Consider the following 21,925-nt stretch of genomic DNA (forward strand, 5'->3'; position numbering starts at 1 on the left):
GTTTGTGTGTATGTATGAATCTGAGTGTGTGTGTGTGCACACCACACTCAGTGATAGAGAGGCAATCCTTATTCAAGTCCTCCCCTGACATTACCCACACAGTCATCTTTTGTGTGTGTGAGTGTGTGTGTATTTACCCGTGAGTGTGTGTGTGTGCTGTTTAATGTGTTATGGTAGTGTGTGAGCTCTCATTGCAGATAGGGCTGGCTCAGCAGGGTAGGATGGGGCTGATATTGTCGATGTAGCCGGAGTGTATATTGAGTCATAAATAAACAAACGCACACAAACACAATCGTATGCACACCCATAAATAAAAGTGATGGACGCCACATAAAAGCAATTAGGACTTATCATCATTGTTGGTACTTAATGCCGCAGGAAAGACAAGGTTAGCAATATTCAAAATAACGTACATCAAGTGCCAGAAGCACACACACACTCACTCACACAGAGTCAAGAGCACACAAAAATACACACATTATCCGCACTAAGCTCATTCCTTGCTGTGGGGGTCTTTTGGAAAGCAATGAACCAAAGCTTGTTTTTGTCAAAAAGCCCATGCTACATCTTAAACAAAGTAAGCTCTTGGGAATGCATGGGCGATAACAATGTTGCGGCACTGTAAATTCTTACATTATCACAGGGAAGCAATTTGAGAGGTAAATGGTTTTGCTAGTCAGGTTTAGAGTGAGAATGAGACGGGGCACTTCACACACTGCAAGCAAGGCAAGAAATTCAGGGACACAACACAACGGGAAGAGATTCCTGTGACTCAGTCCCTCATTCTTGTACAGTTTGTCTTTTTAATGCTGCTGTTTAATGCTTGTTCAGCATCAACTGTGGCTGTTTATGAATACACTTTACTTGATGATCACAATGCTGCTACCTTTTGTTTACATATTAATTTGAGTGCCTGTAATCAGTTATTCTGTTTCCTGCTTGTAATCTAACACCTGGGTAGGAATGGTCACAGAGGATTTATTTTTCAAATATATAAAAGGTGTTTCACCACCCATTAAATATTAGCTTTGCTTAAGAAAGCACTTATCATTAGCTAGCTAAAGCCTGGCAAAGCATATGGTTGCTCAATACAGCAGCTAGCTAACACTAGGAAAAAATAATAATAACAGTTAGGCTGATGTTGGCTTTATGCATTGGCTAGCAAGGCTTGTAGAAATCTGAGGTTTGTTCAGCCAAATTAGCTACAGTAAAATAAGCCAAGGTAACATTGATTTAAATATCTAGCCAGCTACAGCTACTTAACCTTTGGCAGATCATACATTTCACTTAGGTACCACCTGTAGAATACCAGCATGGCTTATGTTAGCTCTAGGGATTAGCTAGCTAAAGCTTTTACAGGAAGCTCCTGCTATAACAGTCTAGGTAAGGCTCATGTTTGCTTTATCCAGTAGCTAGCTAACAAAGCTATTACAATAGTATGGCTTATTTAGCATAATTAGTTAGCTAAAGATAAAAGATATCCAAAATAAATTACCTTAACTAGCTTGCCAGCTACAGCTGCCTAACCTTTCTCAGGGCTAATATTTGCTAAATGTAGTTGCGTCCAACAACCTATGAAATATTAGCCTGGCACATATTAGCCCCAAAGGCTGGCCAAAAAAATCAAAGTTACCTTATGGTTACTTTTAAACTGGGTGGTTAATAAAGCTGTCAAAAATCCAAAGCTTTTTTTCCCACTTCTTGCTAGCTAGCTAGTTACAGCTAATAAGATCTTAGCAGTGTTTAGCAAAAAGTAAAACAGGATTTGATAAAGAGTTGGTTAACTGCTAACAACCCAAGTGACAGAAAGTCATTACACTCAGGGGAGCAGAACACTCTGATACCTACAGGTGTCTCACCAGCTGTCAGCTACAAAGGAAATAGATAAAGCATAAAAAGTGGGTCTTCAGAGACACCTGCCTATAGTGTAATACAGACTTTTACATTTGCATGAGTGAAATAAAATAGAAGACTTGATTTTTATAACAGTGTAGTTGTCAGAACATCTTTGTGAGGTAACAGCTCTGCATGTTTCCTCCTCACCTCCTCCACGTCGTTGTCCAGTGCTACAATTGCCAGAGGTGCAGACACGTCTGCATTGGTCGCTATGGTGGTGCCCACTGGTGATGCTTCACTGATGTAGCCATGGTAACTAGTCTCCAGGAAGTAGGGTGCCTGGTTGTTTTCATCCAGGACTTCGATTTGGAGGTTGGCGAAGGCTGGCAAGGGGTGACCATTGTCCTGCTCTGCCTGTGAAACGACAGCGAGGAGGGGGGAGAGGCAGAGAAAGAGAATTATTGTTCATTTTGGCTGGCTGCTGTACTCCAGCTATTACTCCTGCCACTGAAGTGCTTTTTAATGATAATGCTTCAGATAATATGAGCCTGGATGGCAGACTATAGGGAGCCAACAAATGCTGAACTACTGATTCATCCTAGTTCTACATTTTGGGTTAAATTTAAACAACAGTAGCTTTTTTATATTTTGCTAAGTTAAAACTATATGAAATTTCTTTTTCTTTTTTGGTAGTCAGCCACTTTTTGAAGCAGTTATTTTCAGAAACAAGTGAGAATACTGCTGCTTTTTTCGTTTCCCAGGAAATCAAAATTTCATAGAAAGGAAATTGTACATTTGCTTCAAAATCCCAACTAAAGGACCATCAGCTGTGTGGGGGATGGTGATTTTGACATAACCTGCTGATCCTTGATTCAATTTGCATGTATTTGTGTGTGTGTTTTCTCTTCCCAGGTTACGGAAGAAATTATCCTCTGTTTTTCTGCTGACGTGATGATCCTCTTTTTGAAATCCCACCTGCAGCTACATCCTGTTTTCTAAAAACAGATCTCTGACACATTCCAGAATGAATCAGAGTATGCAGATCAGTAATGCTTTCGATGAAGTAATGGATGGTGGAATGACAGTGCAGATAGGTTAGGTCTACTATCACACATTAGGTTTGGTCTAATACCACTGATTGAGAACTTAAATACATATGAAAGCCAAGTATCCCCTGAGAGGGAGGTTGTCATGCTATCTTTTGGTAGGAGCTTGTAGCTGTTTGTTTTAGCCTGTATTTGTTTGCTTCCAAGTTTTATGCAGCACACTGGCTCCATTAAAGGTAAGCTGCTGAATTAGCTAGAAGATTTTACTTCCAGAGTACCTGTGGATGTAAAGTCAACTATCCAGTTTCAACCATCACTGTGCTCCCAGCATGCAGGCCTGCCTGTCGTACCTACAGTCTCTATAAGTGGTGTGGGAGGTCAAGCCTTCAGTTATAAGGCTCCAGTCCTCCCATCCTTATATATCTTTCACCAGTCAGGATCCAGGAGGCAGATGACCTTTCTGCCTTTAGGAGCAGGCTTTAAATTTTCCTCATTGATAAAGCTAACAGTTAGACCTGGTTTTAGTCTGGACCAGCTCCTAGTTATGCTGCTATAGGTTTAGACTACTGAGCTGAACTGACACAATGAGCTCCTGTTTCCCTCTCTGATAGCATTCTTAATTTCCCATTTTTAGTTTGCCGTAGATCTCTCTGTGAGCTCCCTTGTGATGTAGGTTCTTCAGGACTGTTGATGTTGACGGCCTGCTGATGTGGACCTGCCAGACCTCAGCTGCAACAGCTGCAGTCTCACCCCCACCATCACTGTTATGGCATTCACTTTCAAGCTCTTTCATCACTTTCTTTCTATCTTTCTATTACTTTTATCTGTCTTTCCTATTACAACACAGCCAAGGCAGATATCTGCCCAACATAAGTCTGGTTCTGCTCAAGGTCTCTGCCTGTCAAAGGGAGTTTTCCTTTCCACTATAACTTGCTGAATTCTGCAAAGTGCTGTACTCATGGAGGGTAGAGATGACACAAGACCTCTTCTCTTGTCTTGATGTTGGGTCTTTAGCCTCATTTCCACCAGGCAGTCCAGTTTAGATCAGTACGGTTTGGTACGGGTTGGATCAGTTAAGTCTGGTCCTGTTTGTGTTTCCACAGCCAACTGTGCCCCCTTGTGGCAGGCGGCGTGCAAGCTGGATGCCGATAGCTGCATCAATTGGATAATAGCATGATGCCATAGCAACATGTCTTCTTTGTGACTGGCATGTGGCTCTTTGTTACAATGAACAATCAAGTTTTGTTTCAGAGAAGCCTGTGTGCCACCGGGAGAAATGCAGCTGCTATCACACAGTAAGTGAGGATTCTTTTGACCAATCAACAGTCTGCAGTGTTGTAGCTCCACATTCTGGGATCAGATCAGTTTAGTCTGGTACCCCTATGGCAGGGTCCCAAAAAGTGTGACGGCTTGTCTCGTTTTTTTTTTTGATCTGTCCCATGATTAGTTAGCGGAAATGCCGCAAGATGTGTACCAATAGGAACCGAACTGAACTGCTTGGTGGAAACAGGGTTTTTGTTACTAATACAGTGAACTTAAGCAGGTCTAGACCATGTGTTGACTCCATTGGTTTGGTTTCAGTTGTCTTTTTCTCAGAAGGAAACTAGAGATAATAAATCTATTTTAAGTATGGCTTCAAATTTCTGGGAATTTTCAAAGTCAGAAACTTTCCACTGGAATTTATGGGAGTAAACTGGAAATTTATAACAAGGAACTTAAATACAACAAGGGTAAGAGTATTGTGGCATAATTTCTGCCCAACTACTTCATTTAATGCAAGTTTACTTAAATATCTATGCCATTCCATGACTACTACTACCACCACTACTACCACTACTACAAGAATATTTCCAAATTACCCAAACTTAACTTTTAATGAGATTTTCTGGAGTTTTTCCACCCCTTTGCAACTCTGATCTTAAGTGCACTTACACTTCCTTACACTTGATGACATTATTTAATTTAATATTGTAATTATTATTATTTTTCTCTACTACTTAAGCTCTATTTTTTCTACTTTTTGTAATATTCAGTGTTTCTTTTAGGGTCTTTCTATTCACAACAATTCTACTGAGAGAGTGCCGTTGAAACCGGAGTCAAATTCCTTGTATTCTTGAAAATACTTGGCGAATAAAGGTGATTCTGATTCAGATTCTGATTATTGTGGGGGGGGGGTTTTGTATCAAGATTGCTTCATACACCATCACTCCCCCTCCCTCTGTGCTCCTCCAGACAAACTGTCTGTGAATACCAGCTGTGAATGTTTCTATTGTTAACTCATAACTGCAAATTTGGCATCATACTGTATGACACCTTTCAGATTTTTATATTTAACACCTTAAAGAGGGAAAACCAACATCAAGTTAACAGCAGACCTGAAACTGATGCAAGCTTCTTGGTGCAATCCCATTAGCAGCCTAATTGAGACAAAAACACCTTCACAGACTGTGACACTGTCTTAATGCTTTCTAATTACTGGCATTTAACATGCGCAGGGTGGACAAGCTTTAATTGATCTAAAGTGGGAAGCATCTTAAAAATGGGTAGAGTAGTAAGGTAGCGTGGAACATTTAATCCTAGTTTGGGTTTACAGATTTAACTACCTGATGGATATTTGAGTGTTAAAGACATTCAAAGACCAAACTGCAGAGTTGCTCTTTAAATAAAATGCTGACTGATTCATTTTAAACTTCCTGTGTGGCTGCTCTTGCAGCATCTCTCACCTTGATAACCAGATCAAATCTGCGGTGCTGTTCTCTATCAATGGGCTTCAGTAGCAGGAGCTCGGCTGTGGTTCTGTTGAGGATGAAATATTCTGCATAGGATTCTGGTTTGCCTGTGAGAGAGAAAGACGGGGAATGAGGCAAATAAGGCGAAAGAAGGCAGTAAGGAGAAAGCAGCAGAATACACAAACTTTATAAAACTCTGTGTTTTGGAGAAAGGATTGGTAATTGGTTTAAGAATCGATGTATGTTTGTCTGCTGGGAGTCTGCAGGGTGAATAAAGGAGACTGGGAGGGGGAGGAGGTAGAGGCATGGCTAATGGTCCAGGTTTTCTCATCTCTGCTCTCCACAGGTGGGGGAGAAAACACGCACAGAAACACACAAACATACATACACACGGTGCTTTGGAATGCTGCATTGCTCAGCTGGGAAATCAAGTCCAGCAGTGGAGGTACATAAGTACAAAGCAGCATGATTCTCCCTACATGTGCCCCTTTAATGTTTGTGTGAGAGTTTGTCTCTTTAATACTTTTTGGGAAAATATTCCCAAAGTTAGATCTGCAATGGTGTGTCCCAGAAAGTTTAGACTTGATTTTCAATAAGAAACCAAATATTTAACAGACTTTTTAGTGGTTTGGGGACTACTTTCTAAATTATCTGAACATTTCTATAAGATTGTTTTATCTTAGTTATATGGAAGCCTCAAGTAAACATACATTTCTATTTAATTTACTCAATTTTCTCATGACAGTGAGTGATTTTATGGTGCTTTGTTAGGGATTTCAACTTACTTATCTCATTGTGTTTGACTTATTTAGAGCTCTAATCGTAGCAAAACTATTTGTAACTGTGTAAAATGATCTCAAATACATACAAAGGCCTTAAGTTTACAACTGTACACTGTGAAGGAAGAAAGAGACATGCTGGACAGGGGCCACAGTTTTGAAACAAACCAAGGCAGCCAACACGGGGATCAAGGCCTCATGTACAGACCTGATCAAAATCTTAAAGGTCCCATATTGTGCAAAAATCACTTGAAGTCTTGTAGTGAAATTTGTGGGTCTGTGGCTTTCCTCCTTTTTGGGATTTGCTGATGTCAGCGATTCCCTTTTTTGACCAATCAGCAGCAAGTCTAACCTGATTGGTCCACCAGAGCAGATACCCCCAAACCTCCTCCCTGCCAACTCCACTCCCTGCTGCTGGAGAGAAATCTGGAGAATGCCAAAGTTGAAGAGCCATCACTGCTCTGTTTTTGGCTGTAAACAGCCACATAGTTCCATCATGCACAATCTTCCCATCTCAGAAGCAGACAAGACTAAGTGGCTAGAGTTCATTTATCAAGGAAACGTGCCAGCTACACTCAGTAAAACTGTGCATGTGTGTGCTAGTCACTTCACAGCCAACTGCTTTTAATGTTACGGTAAATGATCTTCGCTGTTTTCTAAACATCGTGCACTCCGAGCTCAGTAGTCATGGTTACATGGCGCCGCTCTGAGTGACGCGGAAGAGTGGGGCGTATCAGTGGTGGCTCATTAACATATGAATGTCACACCCACTAAATCAGAGCGTTCTGAACAGAGGGGCTATGAGAGCCTGGAAACAATGCTGCTGTGCTTGATTTATTGGCTTTTTGGACCAAAACATGTTACTACCATTTCATGAAGACATCAATGATCCATATTAAACTACAGAAAAGGAGCATAATATGGGACCTTTAAGACCAGTTGACAAATTGCTAGAGTTTACCTTTTGCACATTTGGATCTTAATATGGTTTTAAGTAGAGCTACAATATGCAAAAGCAAGAAGGGGGAGTGTGAAAAAAAGCACTTTGAAAAAGTAGTTAATTGAAAACAACAAGTAAACAAAAATAGGCTGTTCATCAGCCGATCAAAAGAACACAGGCTATCAAAGCAAAAATCTGCTTACAATTTTCATTTCTGTCAGGTATTAAGTCGGTCATGCCGTCCTGATGGCTGAAGCTAAGAAGCTGTCTCTTCTTGAACGTGGTTGGATCATTCAGCTTCATAAGGAAGGTCTCTCACAGTGTGCCATTGCTGCTGAGGTTGGACGCAGTAAGACAGTCATTCTACATTTTTTGAAAGATCCTGAGCATTATGGGACAAAAAAGTCAAATGGTAGACCCCAAAAAACTACACCTTCCCTGAGCCAGAGGATCCAATTGGCTGTCCGTCAAGATACAAGGCGGTCCTCGACCCAAATTAAGACTCTTACTGGAGCCAACTGCAGCAATAACCATCAGATTTCCATTTTCAACTGGTCTTCAGATTTTGTTTAGGTCTGTACATCGGATGAACAAGGCATCGAGAGCAAGAGTTGAATACCTCAGAATTACAAGAAAAACAAGTCTAGACCACAATAAAATATTTAAAAGTTTTTTGTCATGTGCGTTAAAAAGAAAATAGAGTGTATGGATGCATGTCCATTTCTATACTTCTATACATTAAATATCATTCATTTTCAAGCATTGAATCTTTATTGTTTTATAGTTGTTGGAATAGATTGCAGCTGAATATTACTTTCTTGCTTTATTCCCAACTGTTCCATCTATTTTTGTTGTTTTCACCATTCAGTATCAAGGTTTTTAAAAAAAAAAATAAAGAATACCAACTGACAAGCAATACATTAAACACATTTCATTTAAAAATCTCTCAAAAAAACCCTCACAACCTCAACCCATCCAATGTTCCCAGAGGCTCATATTTCACTGGCAAACACAACTACAGCACAAGGAGGTTTACAGAAGTCAAACAGAAGAAATCCACTTAAAAGGTGCTTATTTTGTTTTCCTTGAGAGGAAATACAGAGCTTGATAAAAGCTTTTCTCCATCCAAACTGATCATTTATTCATTTCAACTTCAAGCATGTTTACTGTGTTTTTGTATTAAACTGGGAATGTGTTGAATTCAAAGTGGGGTTTTTTTTGGCATTACAGGTTTCACAACAACAAACTCTACAAGTGCTGTAGACACACTTTTTCCCCATCTCAAAATCTTTGCAGGCTATATTTCATCACCTTTGTGACACTTTTCCTCATAATCCTCCAACTCAGATGGATTAGTTTCTACAGCAGGATTGTGGGAAATGTAATCATCAGGCCAAGTCATGTCAATACATTTTTACTGACTATGCAGATCTTTGTGAGTTAACGTTTTTGTGACTTTGCATTTTACAATTTGAAGCAAGTAATCAAGATGTGCTGAAGTGTTACTGTGATCAATCATTTTCAACTTCAGGTATTTACGATGCACTGAGAGGGCTGACAATTTCATCTCTGCCAGATCGGAAACATCTCCTCCTTTGAAACCTGGCTGATTTCAATGCAGTATACTCTTAACGTGGGCAAAGTTTCAGGTTAATTATTAAATAGTAAGATTTGTACTGTAAGATTTTTTGCACTGCGCTGTGCGTTCACAGTGTACTCAGTGCACTTAATGTATGTCTGCTGGACTTCTCTGATTTGAGAAACAGCACTAGTCTCCTGGATATCACCATTTGTTTTTAAAGTGTAGTAGCGCTGGAGGACACATTGGAAATGCTGAACCCAACCTACATACGGCCCAAATACATCTGATTGTGTCTCCGCTCCAGCTCCATGTTGACTGTCAGCTCACACAAGCTGCGTGTTCAGTCCAGCATCTCACAGGATTGCCACACAGCTGGAGGCAGGAGACTGGGGAGTTCCTGCACTTCCCTCTCCACTGAGATGTGCACCCATCTCGACTGCAGAAGCAGCATTTAGCTCCATTCATTTAGACGAGTAAGCATTTTTTAAACACTAAATTCAACCTGTTAGAAGCATCAAAATGTATGTTTTTTTTTCTGTGGACAGCTGTCAGAAACAATACTACACACAATAGAGGCAACTTCTGTCAAGTTTCAACCGTGACAGCGCAACCGGTGTTTCGGCATTAATAGCAACCATGCTAACTGGTGACTTTGAGTCACCAGTTAATGGGGTCACACTTAACACTGATACACCAGCAACTTCTGCGTGTGTGTAATTAAATGTGTATTCTCTATCCTACCTTAGTTTACCAGGTTTGACTAAAACAAGCAACAATAACTGCTGATACTCAAAATACAGATTTGACTTTGCTTATTTAATGAAAAAGTTGGTTTGGAGCTGAGGTTCTGACCAAACATGGACTCAATATGGACAGTAAATAATGAGTGAACCTATAAATTATGATTAACAGAAACAGATTTTATGACCAAAGTAAAATTAGGGAATATTATGAAACAATGCTTACATCCTGGTCTGTCACAGTCTGATAAGTGTCCACGGATAATGCAGTCATGAGCATCGAGCGAGAGTTGTGTTTCCTCTTTGGGTACACGCTAGGTTTCTCTGCTAAAATGTCTGTCCATCTAATATCTGTCCACTTGCTGATCTCTTCTGTCCACTCACTACTATTTCACAAACCTGGGAGCATTTTGCTGTAAATATACCCCGCAATGCTTCTGCACCCAAGTTGTGCGCGCATCCGCCGTTGTTGATAAACAAATAATCCCTCTATAGATAGTTTCCATCGCTGACTTCCTGTTACGCCCTGCCTTGTTAAAGTCACGCCTGCTACCTGCCAGAGCCACTAGCAGACTAACTAAGATCAATGAACGTTTTTTGAACCAGGCTGTAAAAGTTTACTTTTTCATTTAAACCAGCTTCTTTGAATTAGAGGTAAGATCGGGCCTTAAAAATCCAGCCCGACCCAACCTCGGCCCGCGGTATTAAAGCCCGACCTGTCCCGAGCCCGATCAATTAACTTGATTTGCAGGCCCGAGTCCGAAAATAACCCAAAATATTATATTGCAAGTTTTCTTAATGTTAAAACAATTAACATATTTTTTATGCTCATTATAAATGCATTTACACTGTGAGATAATGCTGGAAAAGTTTGTTAAAGATATTTCTGTGTGTGATATTGTGTTCACATGGACGCGCCTCTCTGACAAGGAGAGGAACAGCAGCAGTAGCAGGATTCTGGGCTTCATTAGATCACAAAGAAAGGTATCTGAGATACACGGGGTAAAGCCTCCAGAGTGCAGCAGGTTCAATATAGTCTTTGTTACGAAAGGAGGAAACAAACAGACTTTAAAAATCTTCCGCTGGAGACTGCGCGCATGGATGAATCCATTCATACATGTTTCTGGACCAGCTGCTGTTTGCAGAAGTCAGACCTGCTGAGGTAGGTGGTCCAGGGCGGTCATCTCGGTGTAAAGTGCGTATTGTGCGGGTTTTCAGTCTTGGGTCTTGTCCTCTTGAACATCTGGCATTGAGCACTGCGTAAAGCGTGCGCGTGTCCCGACTCAATACATAATATATAAATATATAATTATTTAAAAAAAATAGTGAGAGAGAAGGCCAGCCTGACCCGACCCGACCCGACCCCAAGTTAATTATTGACATTTTTGGCCTGACCCGACCCGAATTTCGGGCTCGGGCTCGGGCTTAAGATCTTACCTTTACTTTGAATTGGTACATGTCATATCTGGTGTTTCTGTGCACAGCGCCTTTTAGTTGACTTTTGTAGAGGTGCACTTTTCAAACCTTTATAATATTTTTAGACCAAAGTTTGATGCTTGCATAATTCCAAAGAGCATTCCAAAGAACGTAACTCCTCTAAAGCTCCTTGGCTTCCTTTTTTGTCTTAATTTTTGTGTCCCCTGTAGACAAACAAACAATACCTGCTGATACTTCTTAAGTATAAGCCCTGTTTTTACCAAGATATCTCCTCCTGCTGTCTTTTGACTGTCTAAAATATCACTCATCAAGAGGCTCTTAAGCATGCTGTCAATCATCTGCTTAGACACCTATCCCTTTTTTTTAGTACTTTCAGACATTTGGAGTCACACTAGAGAAACTGTCAGTCTTCTTCAATATGGTCTTTGTTTGCTTTCAAAGCTGATAAAGAGGAATTTAATTTCAGTCTGTTTCATAACCAGTTTAAACTCTACATACAGCTTTAAGGAAGACCTACCAATCAGGATGGAGTACAGTATCCCCGGCCGGTCGGATGGAGGTTGGATGTTTCTGTCCTGGTCCACAGCTTGGATAGGTGGAGTCACATTGACAGGATTCACTTTATTCTGGGCAGACAGAACAGAGAGGGGTAAGAAAGAAAAGGAATACACCAACTTCACAAGACGACATGAATTTCACTTAGTATGCTTAAATTTGAGGAGTGAAAAACAGAGACAGGGAGAATAAAATCAATTTAGAAAACAACTTTCAATTTGTAACCAGAAGTACCAGCTTCAAACTGTGTCACAAGACATCAATTTTACATATTTTTTTAATTAAGCTTGCTTTACAAGGATAATTGGCAACAAAACAGCTTAGAGGAAAAGGCTTTAAACAAAAGCTTAAAATACATGGAGGGATATTAAAAAATAATTGCTTGTTTCCCTCATTTAGTTATTCAAAAGCATTAGAAAGCTTTTCTTCTGCTTTTTATTCATGGAGGAACAAGCGTGAAGCATTCCAGCAATCAAGGTAGAGTCAAATGAGGGCAAGCTGCTGAGTATAGAAAAAAGAAACTGTTGGTTAACTTAAAATCATGTTTCAAATATAGGTGGTGATACATAAAGTTTAAAGGATCTAATAATAAAACTATAACAGAAAGAGTGAATTTCTATTCAAATTACCTGACAGTCAAAGTTAAGGTCTGTCTAAAACAAACACAGAGAGGACTCCCTGTTTAGATCTATATCTGCACTGTATGCAGGCTATAATGTTGAGTTATATTAGAGTAATTTGCTGAGGTGTCCGGAATACCAGGATCCCCAATGGAGGAGCCATTACAAGCCTATAGGATAACATCTCCAATCACTAAACTTGTAAAATGTCAAGAACAGCGTGTCCACAATACTGCACTGTATTCCCAGTGGATCAGCAAACCCTGCCAGACTCACATACACACAACGAACACAGCAGTACACCCACACACCTGCTATTATACAATGCTTAAACTCAGCACCTGTCAAGCAGCACTTAAAATCTACTAGCCATCATAGAGCGATATCTCCTCGTGCCTGTCACAGAGAGAGCAGAGGAGGGGGCACAGGCAGAGGGGAGGTTATTGCACGTAATGAGGTGTAGTAAAAGATGGTGCTAATATATTGGAGTTGCCAGGAGCAGAGGGAAGACAAAGATGTTGATGCAACAAAAGAAGAGGCAGAGAAAGGCAGCCAGGTCACGCAGAACTCTGTATGCTTCTGTGATTGCTGTTATTAACAATGACAACGTGAGACTAAAGGAAAAAATAAGCTATACATGCATTGAAACAATTTGAAAGTCTTGGTTTGAGGTTTTTATGGCTCTGTGTACATCCAGGGCCATGACTTTGACGGACACTATTTAACCATGCATGGCTTTTTTTAGAGTGTGAGACAAGTTTCCCTGACATTTATCTGTAACAGTGAAACAGTGACTCAAAATGCAGGTGTACCAAAGTACCTAAACTCTTTAAAAGTAGTATAGGAGGTGTGGCCTTCAGCGGTCAGACCTCACTCCTCCGTAATCGTCTACCAGTAAGGGTCTGGGAGGTTAACATGTTCTTTTCTATTGAATGAAGGCAAAAACTGTTTGAAAAAGCTTACAATTAGAGCTGGTTCAGGCTTGAACCACGTCTTGATCTGGCAGACTTTAGCTGCTACAATTATTGATATCAATCTAATATTTTTGTTGTTGTTGCTGTTGTTGTTTGTTTGTTTGTTTGTTTCACTGTTACAGTCCTCGTTCAAATAAGAGAACAGCTGATCTCTGACTCTTAATCATAAATTGGTGTATTATAAAAAATAGGTGAGTAAATGATTCGTTAGTTGCTTGGTTGTATGCTATTTATGTGTAGGTGGGTGTGTGGGTGGGTGGGTTGGTCAGCAGGTAAGGATTGATGGGTGGGTTGGTCAGTTGGTAGGGATTGATGGGTTGGTTGGTTAGTTAGTGAGGATTGATGGGTGGGTTGGTTAGTTGATGGACACAGCTGAGTGGGATGGTGGGAATGTATGGACGGTGGGTGGATGGGTTGGATTGATGTTTGGCTAGTGGGTATGGATGGATGGATGGTGAGTGAGTGGGTGGTTGGCTGGTAAGTTAAGTTGGGGATTGATAGATAGCATAAAACACTAAATGTGAAAATATTAGTCATTTTATAAAAAAAATACTGCCAGCATTTTAATATAGCACAGCACACTTAGTTGAGTACTAGCTTAAGCATTTAAGTAGCAGTTTATTTTCATCGTTGAACCAGCAGCTTGGATGGAAAATGTAATTAAGGTAAACACAACAAGCTCTCAGTGGAGAAAACCATCTCATCATGCCCTCTAACCAGTATTCTCCATTGGTAAGTAATGTAGCCTGCCACAGTGTGTCCTCCAGTGCCCAAGTTAAATGGAAACAGATGGGATGTAAGAGACAGTACATCACTTGGGTTATCAAATGGACCTGACATTCTCCAGAGTTTTAAGTTCAGCCCACAACACATCTGAGAGAATAAACACTTAGCTCTGGCATTCTAGAGCAATCTCTCTCCATGTGAGCGCCCACCACCTATCGAGTCCTCTTATAGAGCCTCTTAATGGTACCACATCCAACAGATCCAGGCTCTGTTTGTTCCAGCTCTACTTAGTGTCTACAGCAGTACTACCCACCCTACCACATAGCCCCTAAATGTCCCCTAAAACCCCAAAAGCCATCAGAGAGAAGTGTCAAAAGTGACACTGGGGACCCAGAAAGTAGCAAGAGAAGAAACTGCTCACCAAAAATTAGAATACTGCTAATAATTCATCTATACGATCAGACAACCCCCCAGCCAAACCTGATACGTTGTGTTTGCTAGAGTAAGAACAACATAATGCCACTAACCTTTGATCACTCAGATCTTTATACAGTAACTTTTAAGTCCAAATTAATGTGTGGGACAAATTTGATATTTTCGCTAGGGGTTGCTGAGATATTCAATTATAGAAAAAATGACGAAAACATGGAGATAACAGTTCATCTTTTCTTAAATCATCTTTTATAATAATTACCTTAGACATCATATATTTGTTACTATGTGTACTGAGTTTTTGTTTTGTTTTGTTTTGTTTTGTTTTTATTTCCTAATAAAGAACCAGGTTTAAGGATATTCCCCCATGGTTTGCATAGATTCTGGCTTCTCATTGTAATAACAGATGGAAAACAAAATACTTTAACCTGAGCTGGCTCAGAAGCTCACTTTAAATATAGATGGATGTTTCACGTACGGTTCTCTTGGGTCTAAGAAAACACCTTGACAAAGTTGGTCAAAACTGGATAGAAGTTATTCTCCTGCATTTAACTCAGCTTCAATGAATTCACTTTAATCTTGTCCTCAAAAAAAAAAGGCTTATCTAAACCTTGAATGACCCAATCCTTCACGCCATCAAAAGTCTACCCAGCTCCTTCAAGAAAACACTTCAAAATTCAAAAGAAATAACACAGAACAGTCTCCTTTGCACTTGTACCTGTTGAGATGCTCAACCTTTCTTTACTAATGTGTGTTGGCTGCTCTCAGAAAGCACTAGAGGCATAGCAATTTTCCTTGAGTATAGTCTGCCTTTCAAACCTGGCTTTTGACTGTATGGTGTGATGTACAATACACAGCACTCACCTCTTCTCAGATAAGCTCTCATGTTGTACAGAGAGTTCAAACTAAAGCTTCTACTTGTAGATCTGTAAACATTAACAGCACTATAACAATGGTTTTTACACTATATCCCGAGTGGATGGCAGAAAGGTCAGGTTGGACACATGTCTTTTCAAGTATCTTTAAAACCCTATCATAGTTTCATTGAGCTCAAGTTCATAGATTCAGATGAAAAGCTACAAACTTGCTACTAAAGTCACCGTTAAGCAGCCTGATTTAGTTTGATTAATGGGGGTTGTGTACTTTAATGTCCATTTTGTGTTTTATGTTAATTTATGTCAATCATTTCTTTTGTGTGAAATATTGGTGCAATGTCGTACAGTCTTTTTCATTCTCATGACATAACCATTGCTGATGCATAACTGATTCAGACCTTATGCTTATTACTCTGTGTATTCTAGCAAACGTTTGCACTGCTTTCATAAAAAAATAACAGGCTGTCTATTCTCTGGAGTTTCTGTGACTGTATTGGTCTGAACTGTCAAATCTGTTAACATGAACAGCTACACAAAGAGAGAAAAAAAAAAAAAAAAAAAAAACAGTCAAGAGCTCTAATGCTGCCAACACTACTCATGGAGGAAGCACCAGGATTTTTTGGTTTTCTATAATTAACATGGTTGGGCTGATGTAAGGAAGATCTAGGTTTTTGGACAAAGTAATTAAGAAAGTAAGTAAGTAAGCAAGCAAGCAAGTAGGGGAAGTACGTAAGCAAGCAAGTAAGGAAGTTAGGAAGTACTGAGTAAGTAAGCAAGCAAGCAAGTAAGTAAGCAAGGAATCAAGGAAGTAAGGAAGTAAGGAAGTAAATAAGTAAGCAAGTAAGGAAGTTAGCAAGCAGGTAAGTAAGCAAGTAAGTAAGTAAGTAAGTAATTAAGTCAGCCAGTCAGTCAGTCAGCTAGCCAGTCAGTCAGTTACTCAGTCAGTCAGTTAGTTACCCATAGACAGCTTGATGAACATTTGCCACTTTTCCAGTCTGGGTCACGGGCTACAACTTAGAACAGGGGTAAAAAAAAAATGAAAATAAAATCTAGAGGAACATTTTATCTTCCAAGATCTTTGAAGTCCATGAATGACACCACAGCCTATCTATCAAACAAAAGTTGGTCAAGATCAAGCATTCTAATTGGACAAGAGGCATTCTGAACTGATAAGGAGGACGACATCGCTTGGACTAAACATGCAAACCCCTTTGTTGGACAGTTCTGGATATCATTTATAAACTTTACAACAGATTTCTTTGTTTGGATCAGTCAACAGGTTACTCAAAGCGTTAAGCATTCACATATATGTATGTATTAGTAAGTTGCTGGTCTTAACAACTCAAGAGCGGGTAATTGTGCTCATGGCAAATGAAGTCTTTATATCAGAAAACACAAACAATTTCACCCAAAGGTGTCACTGCACTCAAACTCACAGGGCCTTTAAAAGTCAGACTCCCTAGGCATGCTACACTGCGTATCAGCTTAAAACATCTCAGGTTCTCATGGCGAAGGTGATCAAGGGAATCACACTCATGCTAATATGTGATACTACATCACTGCCTTAAAATTCTTTCATTTTAAAATAGTAAAGTTCAGTAAAAAGTTAGAATTAAGTTTGATCAAAACCATCCAGACAAAACTGAGCTCACTTTGACAAAGGCCCAATGTGTGGACCACAGTGCAGAGAAAACAGCCCTAACAGGAACTTTAAAAGCCTCTTTTCTCACCGGCTCCCAAGACCTACTGTCAAAAAACATGCAAGTGGGCAGAATCAGCCAAGCAAACAGTGCAGAATCAGCAGGAACAGTATCAGCAACAGGTAGACAAGCAGACGTGAGTGACTCAGACTTAACGGCAACCAGGCAATACCACCTGGCAAATGTGGGTACGGGGAAGGTGCGCTGCTTTGTATACAGGGAATTAATGAGCAAATGAGCAGCAGCTGTGCAGGCAGGTGGCTGATCCCGAGAGCAGAGAAGGGGGGAAGGGAAGTCCCAGAGGGCAACTAGTGGTCAGGTGAGGCTTTATGTCAACTGCTGAGCCCTACAGGAGCGCGTGTGCTCCAGGAGAAGCAGACCTCCCCTCTTACATATAAAAACATCACAGATGGCCGATCCCACTATGCAGTGCACTGCAGTGCTGCAAAGTTGCACTCTGTGTAGTCACAAAATCAAGTTATGGCATTTATTCCTGGGGTCTGTGATACTTTTTTCATCTTTTTTTCATCTTATCCAATCGAGTTCCAGTGTGATGTAATAAAAACTAAATGATTGGGTTGTTGACTGTACTGTTCAATAATCTGTTTTCCCCTCACAGTCATACATTTCTGGGTTGCAGAGGCAGCAACGTTTTTGAAGTGGTTGTGTGAACGTGGCCTGACAGCCAACTCCTCGGCACAAATGACCAGCATCCTTGCGTGTATGTGTGTGTGTGTGTGTGTGTGTGTGTGTGTGTGTGTGTGTGTGTGTGTGTGTGTGTGTGTGTATTTGGGGGAGAGAAAGGCACAGACAGTGTTGGCTGTGAGGCTCGGAGGTTGTCATGTCTTATCAGTCTGATTAGGACTCAAACTATTACAGTGCCTTGACTCTCCTCTGTGCTCATTCCTCTCCTCACTTCACCACCTCATCTTTCTTTCAAAACCTGGCATTAGCAGGTTTTTTTGTACACCAGTCTAACTGTCCGTCTTCTTGCCCTCTGGCTGCCTCTTTTCCTTCCAATGACAGTTTGATGGGTACAAATGTGAGCCCTGAGAGTGAACTAAAGTCACTGTATTGGGGTTCCATTTGAGCAGAATGTTTTAGAGGACTCATGCTGGATTAATCATTCAAAGAGAGCCTCGAGAGACAGCTGCTTTGATAAAATAAGAGGTGAATCGAGGCAAACCCAAAGGAAAGATTCTGTTGTTGACATCAGCAGAACTTCACTGGGTGACCATGGATGTTCTCTTAAGATAGAAAGCAGTTTAAAGGGACTGTGAGGCCCACCCCTTCAAAGTGGATTACAGCCACACCTTTGGTTTAGAATCACATGCACACACACATCATTTTGATATGACTCTGTCCATTCTGTTTTTGCTAGTCCAGCTCCAGTGACCATCATTACTACAAAATAGATTCAAGGAATCTTTTTCAGCACAAGAAAACATATCTCACTTTTTTGACTAGGGATGGGTACCATCCACATTTGAAAAATCGTACAAATACCTGGTACCTGGCAAACAGTATCGATACTGAGTAGCAATTTTCGGTACTTTGGTGTGTTTATGTGGTAATGAATATCAATTTGTTTGGTAATGAATTCCCCCAAATTTTCAGTTTTACATATTTATTGTAAAATTTTGCAGTGGACAGTATGGCTCCGCTATTCACCATTGTACGGTTTTGAAGCCAAAATTCCCCCGTCACAGGCACAGCCATTGTAGCAGTTGTGCAGCCAGAGTCTGTGCAGAAGAGACTGTGAGGGATTCTGGGAGAATCTGAGTAGAGTCAGGTGACAAAAATAATAACTTTTTTTTTCTTTCCAGAGTCTAATCTCTTCTTGACTCTACCTCCTGACATATTTTACAATCCCTGAAAAAAATACACAAGAACGGCAGCTGTAAATTATCATTAAACGTGACGTGAAACTTTGTTTTTAACCTCTTACTAATGAGAACAAAACTTTTCAGACAAAAAAGAGAACTTGAATACAAGGCAGCTAAATTATATCTTCAAATCACCACAACAGTAAGATGTGAGAAACATTTCTATGAGGTGTTTTAATTTTTTAAAGCTTGACCACAGCCCATCTGGAATGACTGGAGAGCTGGATTCTTTGACCTATACTGCAGCCAGCTACCAGGGGGAGCGATTTGTGTGGCAACCTCACTTCGAGCCAAGCAAGATGACGTCCATTTTTTCTTACAGTCTATGGTTGGTACTTATAAAAGCACCTAATTTGGTGCCCATCCTACTTACGACTTAACTTCATCAGCCCGCGTGGTGTTGTCATAGAGACTTTGACGTGCTATAGATGCCATAAATTGGTCCTGTCCAACCAGATCCAGAAGCTGAGACCTCGCATTTAGAAATTACCTATTTTGGCACTGATTATCTCATTTTAAGTTTTAGAGTTCAATCAGGGATATATCTAGAAGGGACACTTATTCAATATTGCTTAGAAACTCCTCACAGTCCCTTTGGTTTCAGTTTCTTATCACAAACAATCCAGCTGGAAACACACCAGTACATAGATAAGTTGAATTTTCTATCCATCTGTCTTGGTTTTGCCTATTGGTCTATTCCAACAGCAAAATATAAAAGAACAGGTTCTGTAGTCATCTTAAACATACAAGGATCTGCACAAGTGAAAATTTTTTAATCAATAAACCTGAGTCATAGGAGAATAACTTAACTTTCCTTAACTATCCAATACAAAATCAGACACAACTACAAAAAAATATGAGCTAACTCTCAAGAGGTAAGACGCATCTGCTTGAACTTGAACCATGACACCTTGGTATTTGTGGCTTGCAGTGTTGTGCCAGGCAGTGTAATGTATTTGTAATCTTAAGCTGATTAGGTATGAACTAGATGACATCACAGATACCATGGTTTCTATTTTTTAAACTTTGTAAAACTCCTTTCAAAGCCTCTGAGGATAAAAACAACTTTTACATCATCTTCCAAAAAGATTTGTGTGAACAACCTCTCCTCTTATCGTTTTGCTTTTATGAAAGCATCTACCAAAGTAAAGCTGGGAAGCAAAGGTGCACCAGATTCAACTAACACATGCTATGGTAGCATGGCTAATTAATCCTTGCCACAATAAGCCAGTATGTGCAATAGACTCGCTCAGCAAATGCCAAAGATACATGGGTTGTAGCAGTAGGTTGTATCATTAATCTTGAGTACACCTGAGCTTTTCCTGCTGCGACATGTGAAAATGTCTGCTGTGAAAAATAAGTCATCAGGTCTCGAAACATCTGCTTGTTCCAACTCCTGTAGGAAAACATGTATCACAGTCTGAAACTTCTGTCTTTGTCTGACTCACACTTTTTTTTTACCTTTACTGCTGTGATGTTGCAGAGTCACAGAAACTGAGTTCTGGAGTCAGCAACACGTGTGCTGAGAGCAAATTGAGAAGTGAGAGACAAGTATTCTTAACACACCTACGAATAGTTAAAACCCCTCTGGTGTTTTCCCAACATCCCTTTTCAGTGCGTCTGCAGTTTTACATCTCTTCCTCTTCCACCCCTTCCATCGTAAACTCTGTCCTTGTCTGCACACACTCGCTCCTTCCCAAAACCTAGAGGTGTAAAGTTGATTTACTCGCACAGTTCCTCGTTGTGTCTCACTTGGCTTGGAGAATAAGTGTGCATGTGTAAGTCTGATAAGTGTGAGTGTGTGTGAGTGAGAGCTGATAAGACAGGGAGACAAAGACAGTGAGGCTTGGAGGAAGGGAAAGAGTTCACTCAGTGTGTACAGAGTGAAGTGTGCATGTGACAGAGATGTCAGGATAAACAAAGAGGAAAGACACCGTGTCCAGTTAGGCATGGCTGCTCTGCCGGACTGACATTGTTATGTATGTGAGTGACTGTGGGTGGATGGATGGAGTGGGTGTAGAAGCATGAGCGCATATCTAGCTTGTCATGATCAAGGGTGTGTGTATTAGTGCGCGTGTATGTGTCTGTGTGTGGTAAGGGATGAATGCTCTGCTGACTTGTCAGAGTTGAGGGTTTTGCCTGCAGCAACTTTGTCTCATTTACAAAGTGGTATTGTAAGTCTCTCTGGATAACAGCATCAGCTAAATGCTCGGGATACAAATGCAAAATGATAGATACAGCTGTGTAAGCAGAAAATACATACCACAGAGCTGCAGACTCACTTTTTTACAGCACAAGGTCATGTACAGGAGATTTACTGAATCATCTACCTGAATATCACATTTTCTTTTTGTCTCAGCAGAATTTCAGGATCTTCTTCTTTTGGTCACAAATGATCACTAAAAGTTCTGATGCAGCAATTAAAGTCATATTATCATACACTACAGAGCCCCTGAGGAGGAAATAAACACCTGAAAAACAAAACAAAATCCAGCACAACATTAAGTTCAGGATGGTCTATTTTTCTGCAAGCTGACAAAATATCTTGATGTAAGCTTTTCTCAGTTTAATCAGTGTATATGAGGATTTAATGAATCTAGAAGAACCCCCTCCCAACCCACTACCACTACCAACCCAGCACCTCAATTCGGAAAGTGTTAGATGTATTGTCACTGGTGTCTGCTCTGCTCTGTACCCAGCGGTCTTTGCTGCTGCTCTCCCTGCCTCAGCTGCACATGTATGCATATGAAAGAGAGTAGAGGTGTGCTCTCCCAGCCCCAAGCTTTGGCATTCCATATGGGCATGTGGACAGGCAGGGTGCTCCCAGAACAGCTAAGCCCGTAAAACCCTAAACTGTACAAAAATCTTAAGAGGTGTAAAGTTATTTTTTAAAAACTATTTACATGCTATCTCTGGTAACCTTGCAGTTGCAAAAATCCGATTATCCCCATTTTTCTGATTCTAGTGTTTTAGAAAAACCTCATTTCAGCATCTGTGTGAAATGTTTTGTTTTAACTGTTAAAAAACCTCTTGAGTCTGATTGGCCAGCCTTCTTGAGGCCTGTTAGG

The 21,925-nt window shown here is 40.4% G+C and overlaps 1 protein-coding gene across 1 annotated transcript in view; it reads right to left on the minus strand.

The window, feature by feature from the left end:
• pcdh15b (protocadherin-related 15b) overlaps nucleotides 1–21,925 on the minus strand; it is a 281,925-nt gene that overhangs the window by 164,333 nt on the left and 95,667 nt on the right. The window contains exons 10-12 of the mRNA XM_074662917.1: nucleotides 11,607–11,715; nucleotides 5,606–5,718; nucleotides 2,044–2,250 (exon numbers count right to left, since the gene is read on the minus strand). Coding sequence (XP_074519018.1) covers nucleotides 2,044–2,250; nucleotides 5,606–5,718; nucleotides 11,607–11,715 — 429 coding nt within the window. The remainder of the gene's footprint in view (nucleotides 1–2,043; nucleotides 2,251–5,605; nucleotides 5,719–11,606; nucleotides 11,716–21,925) is intronic.

The sequence above is a fragment of the Halichoeres trimaculatus genome, unplaced genomic scaffold (genome assembly GCF_033239565.1).
Source record: "Halichoeres trimaculatus isolate MK-OKI-2021-1 unplaced genomic scaffold, fHalTri1.1 fHalTri1_scaffold_23, whole genome shotgun sequence".
In the NCBI taxonomy this organism is placed as follows: domain Eukaryota; kingdom Metazoa; phylum Chordata; class Actinopteri; order Labriformes; family Labridae; genus Halichoeres; species Halichoeres trimaculatus.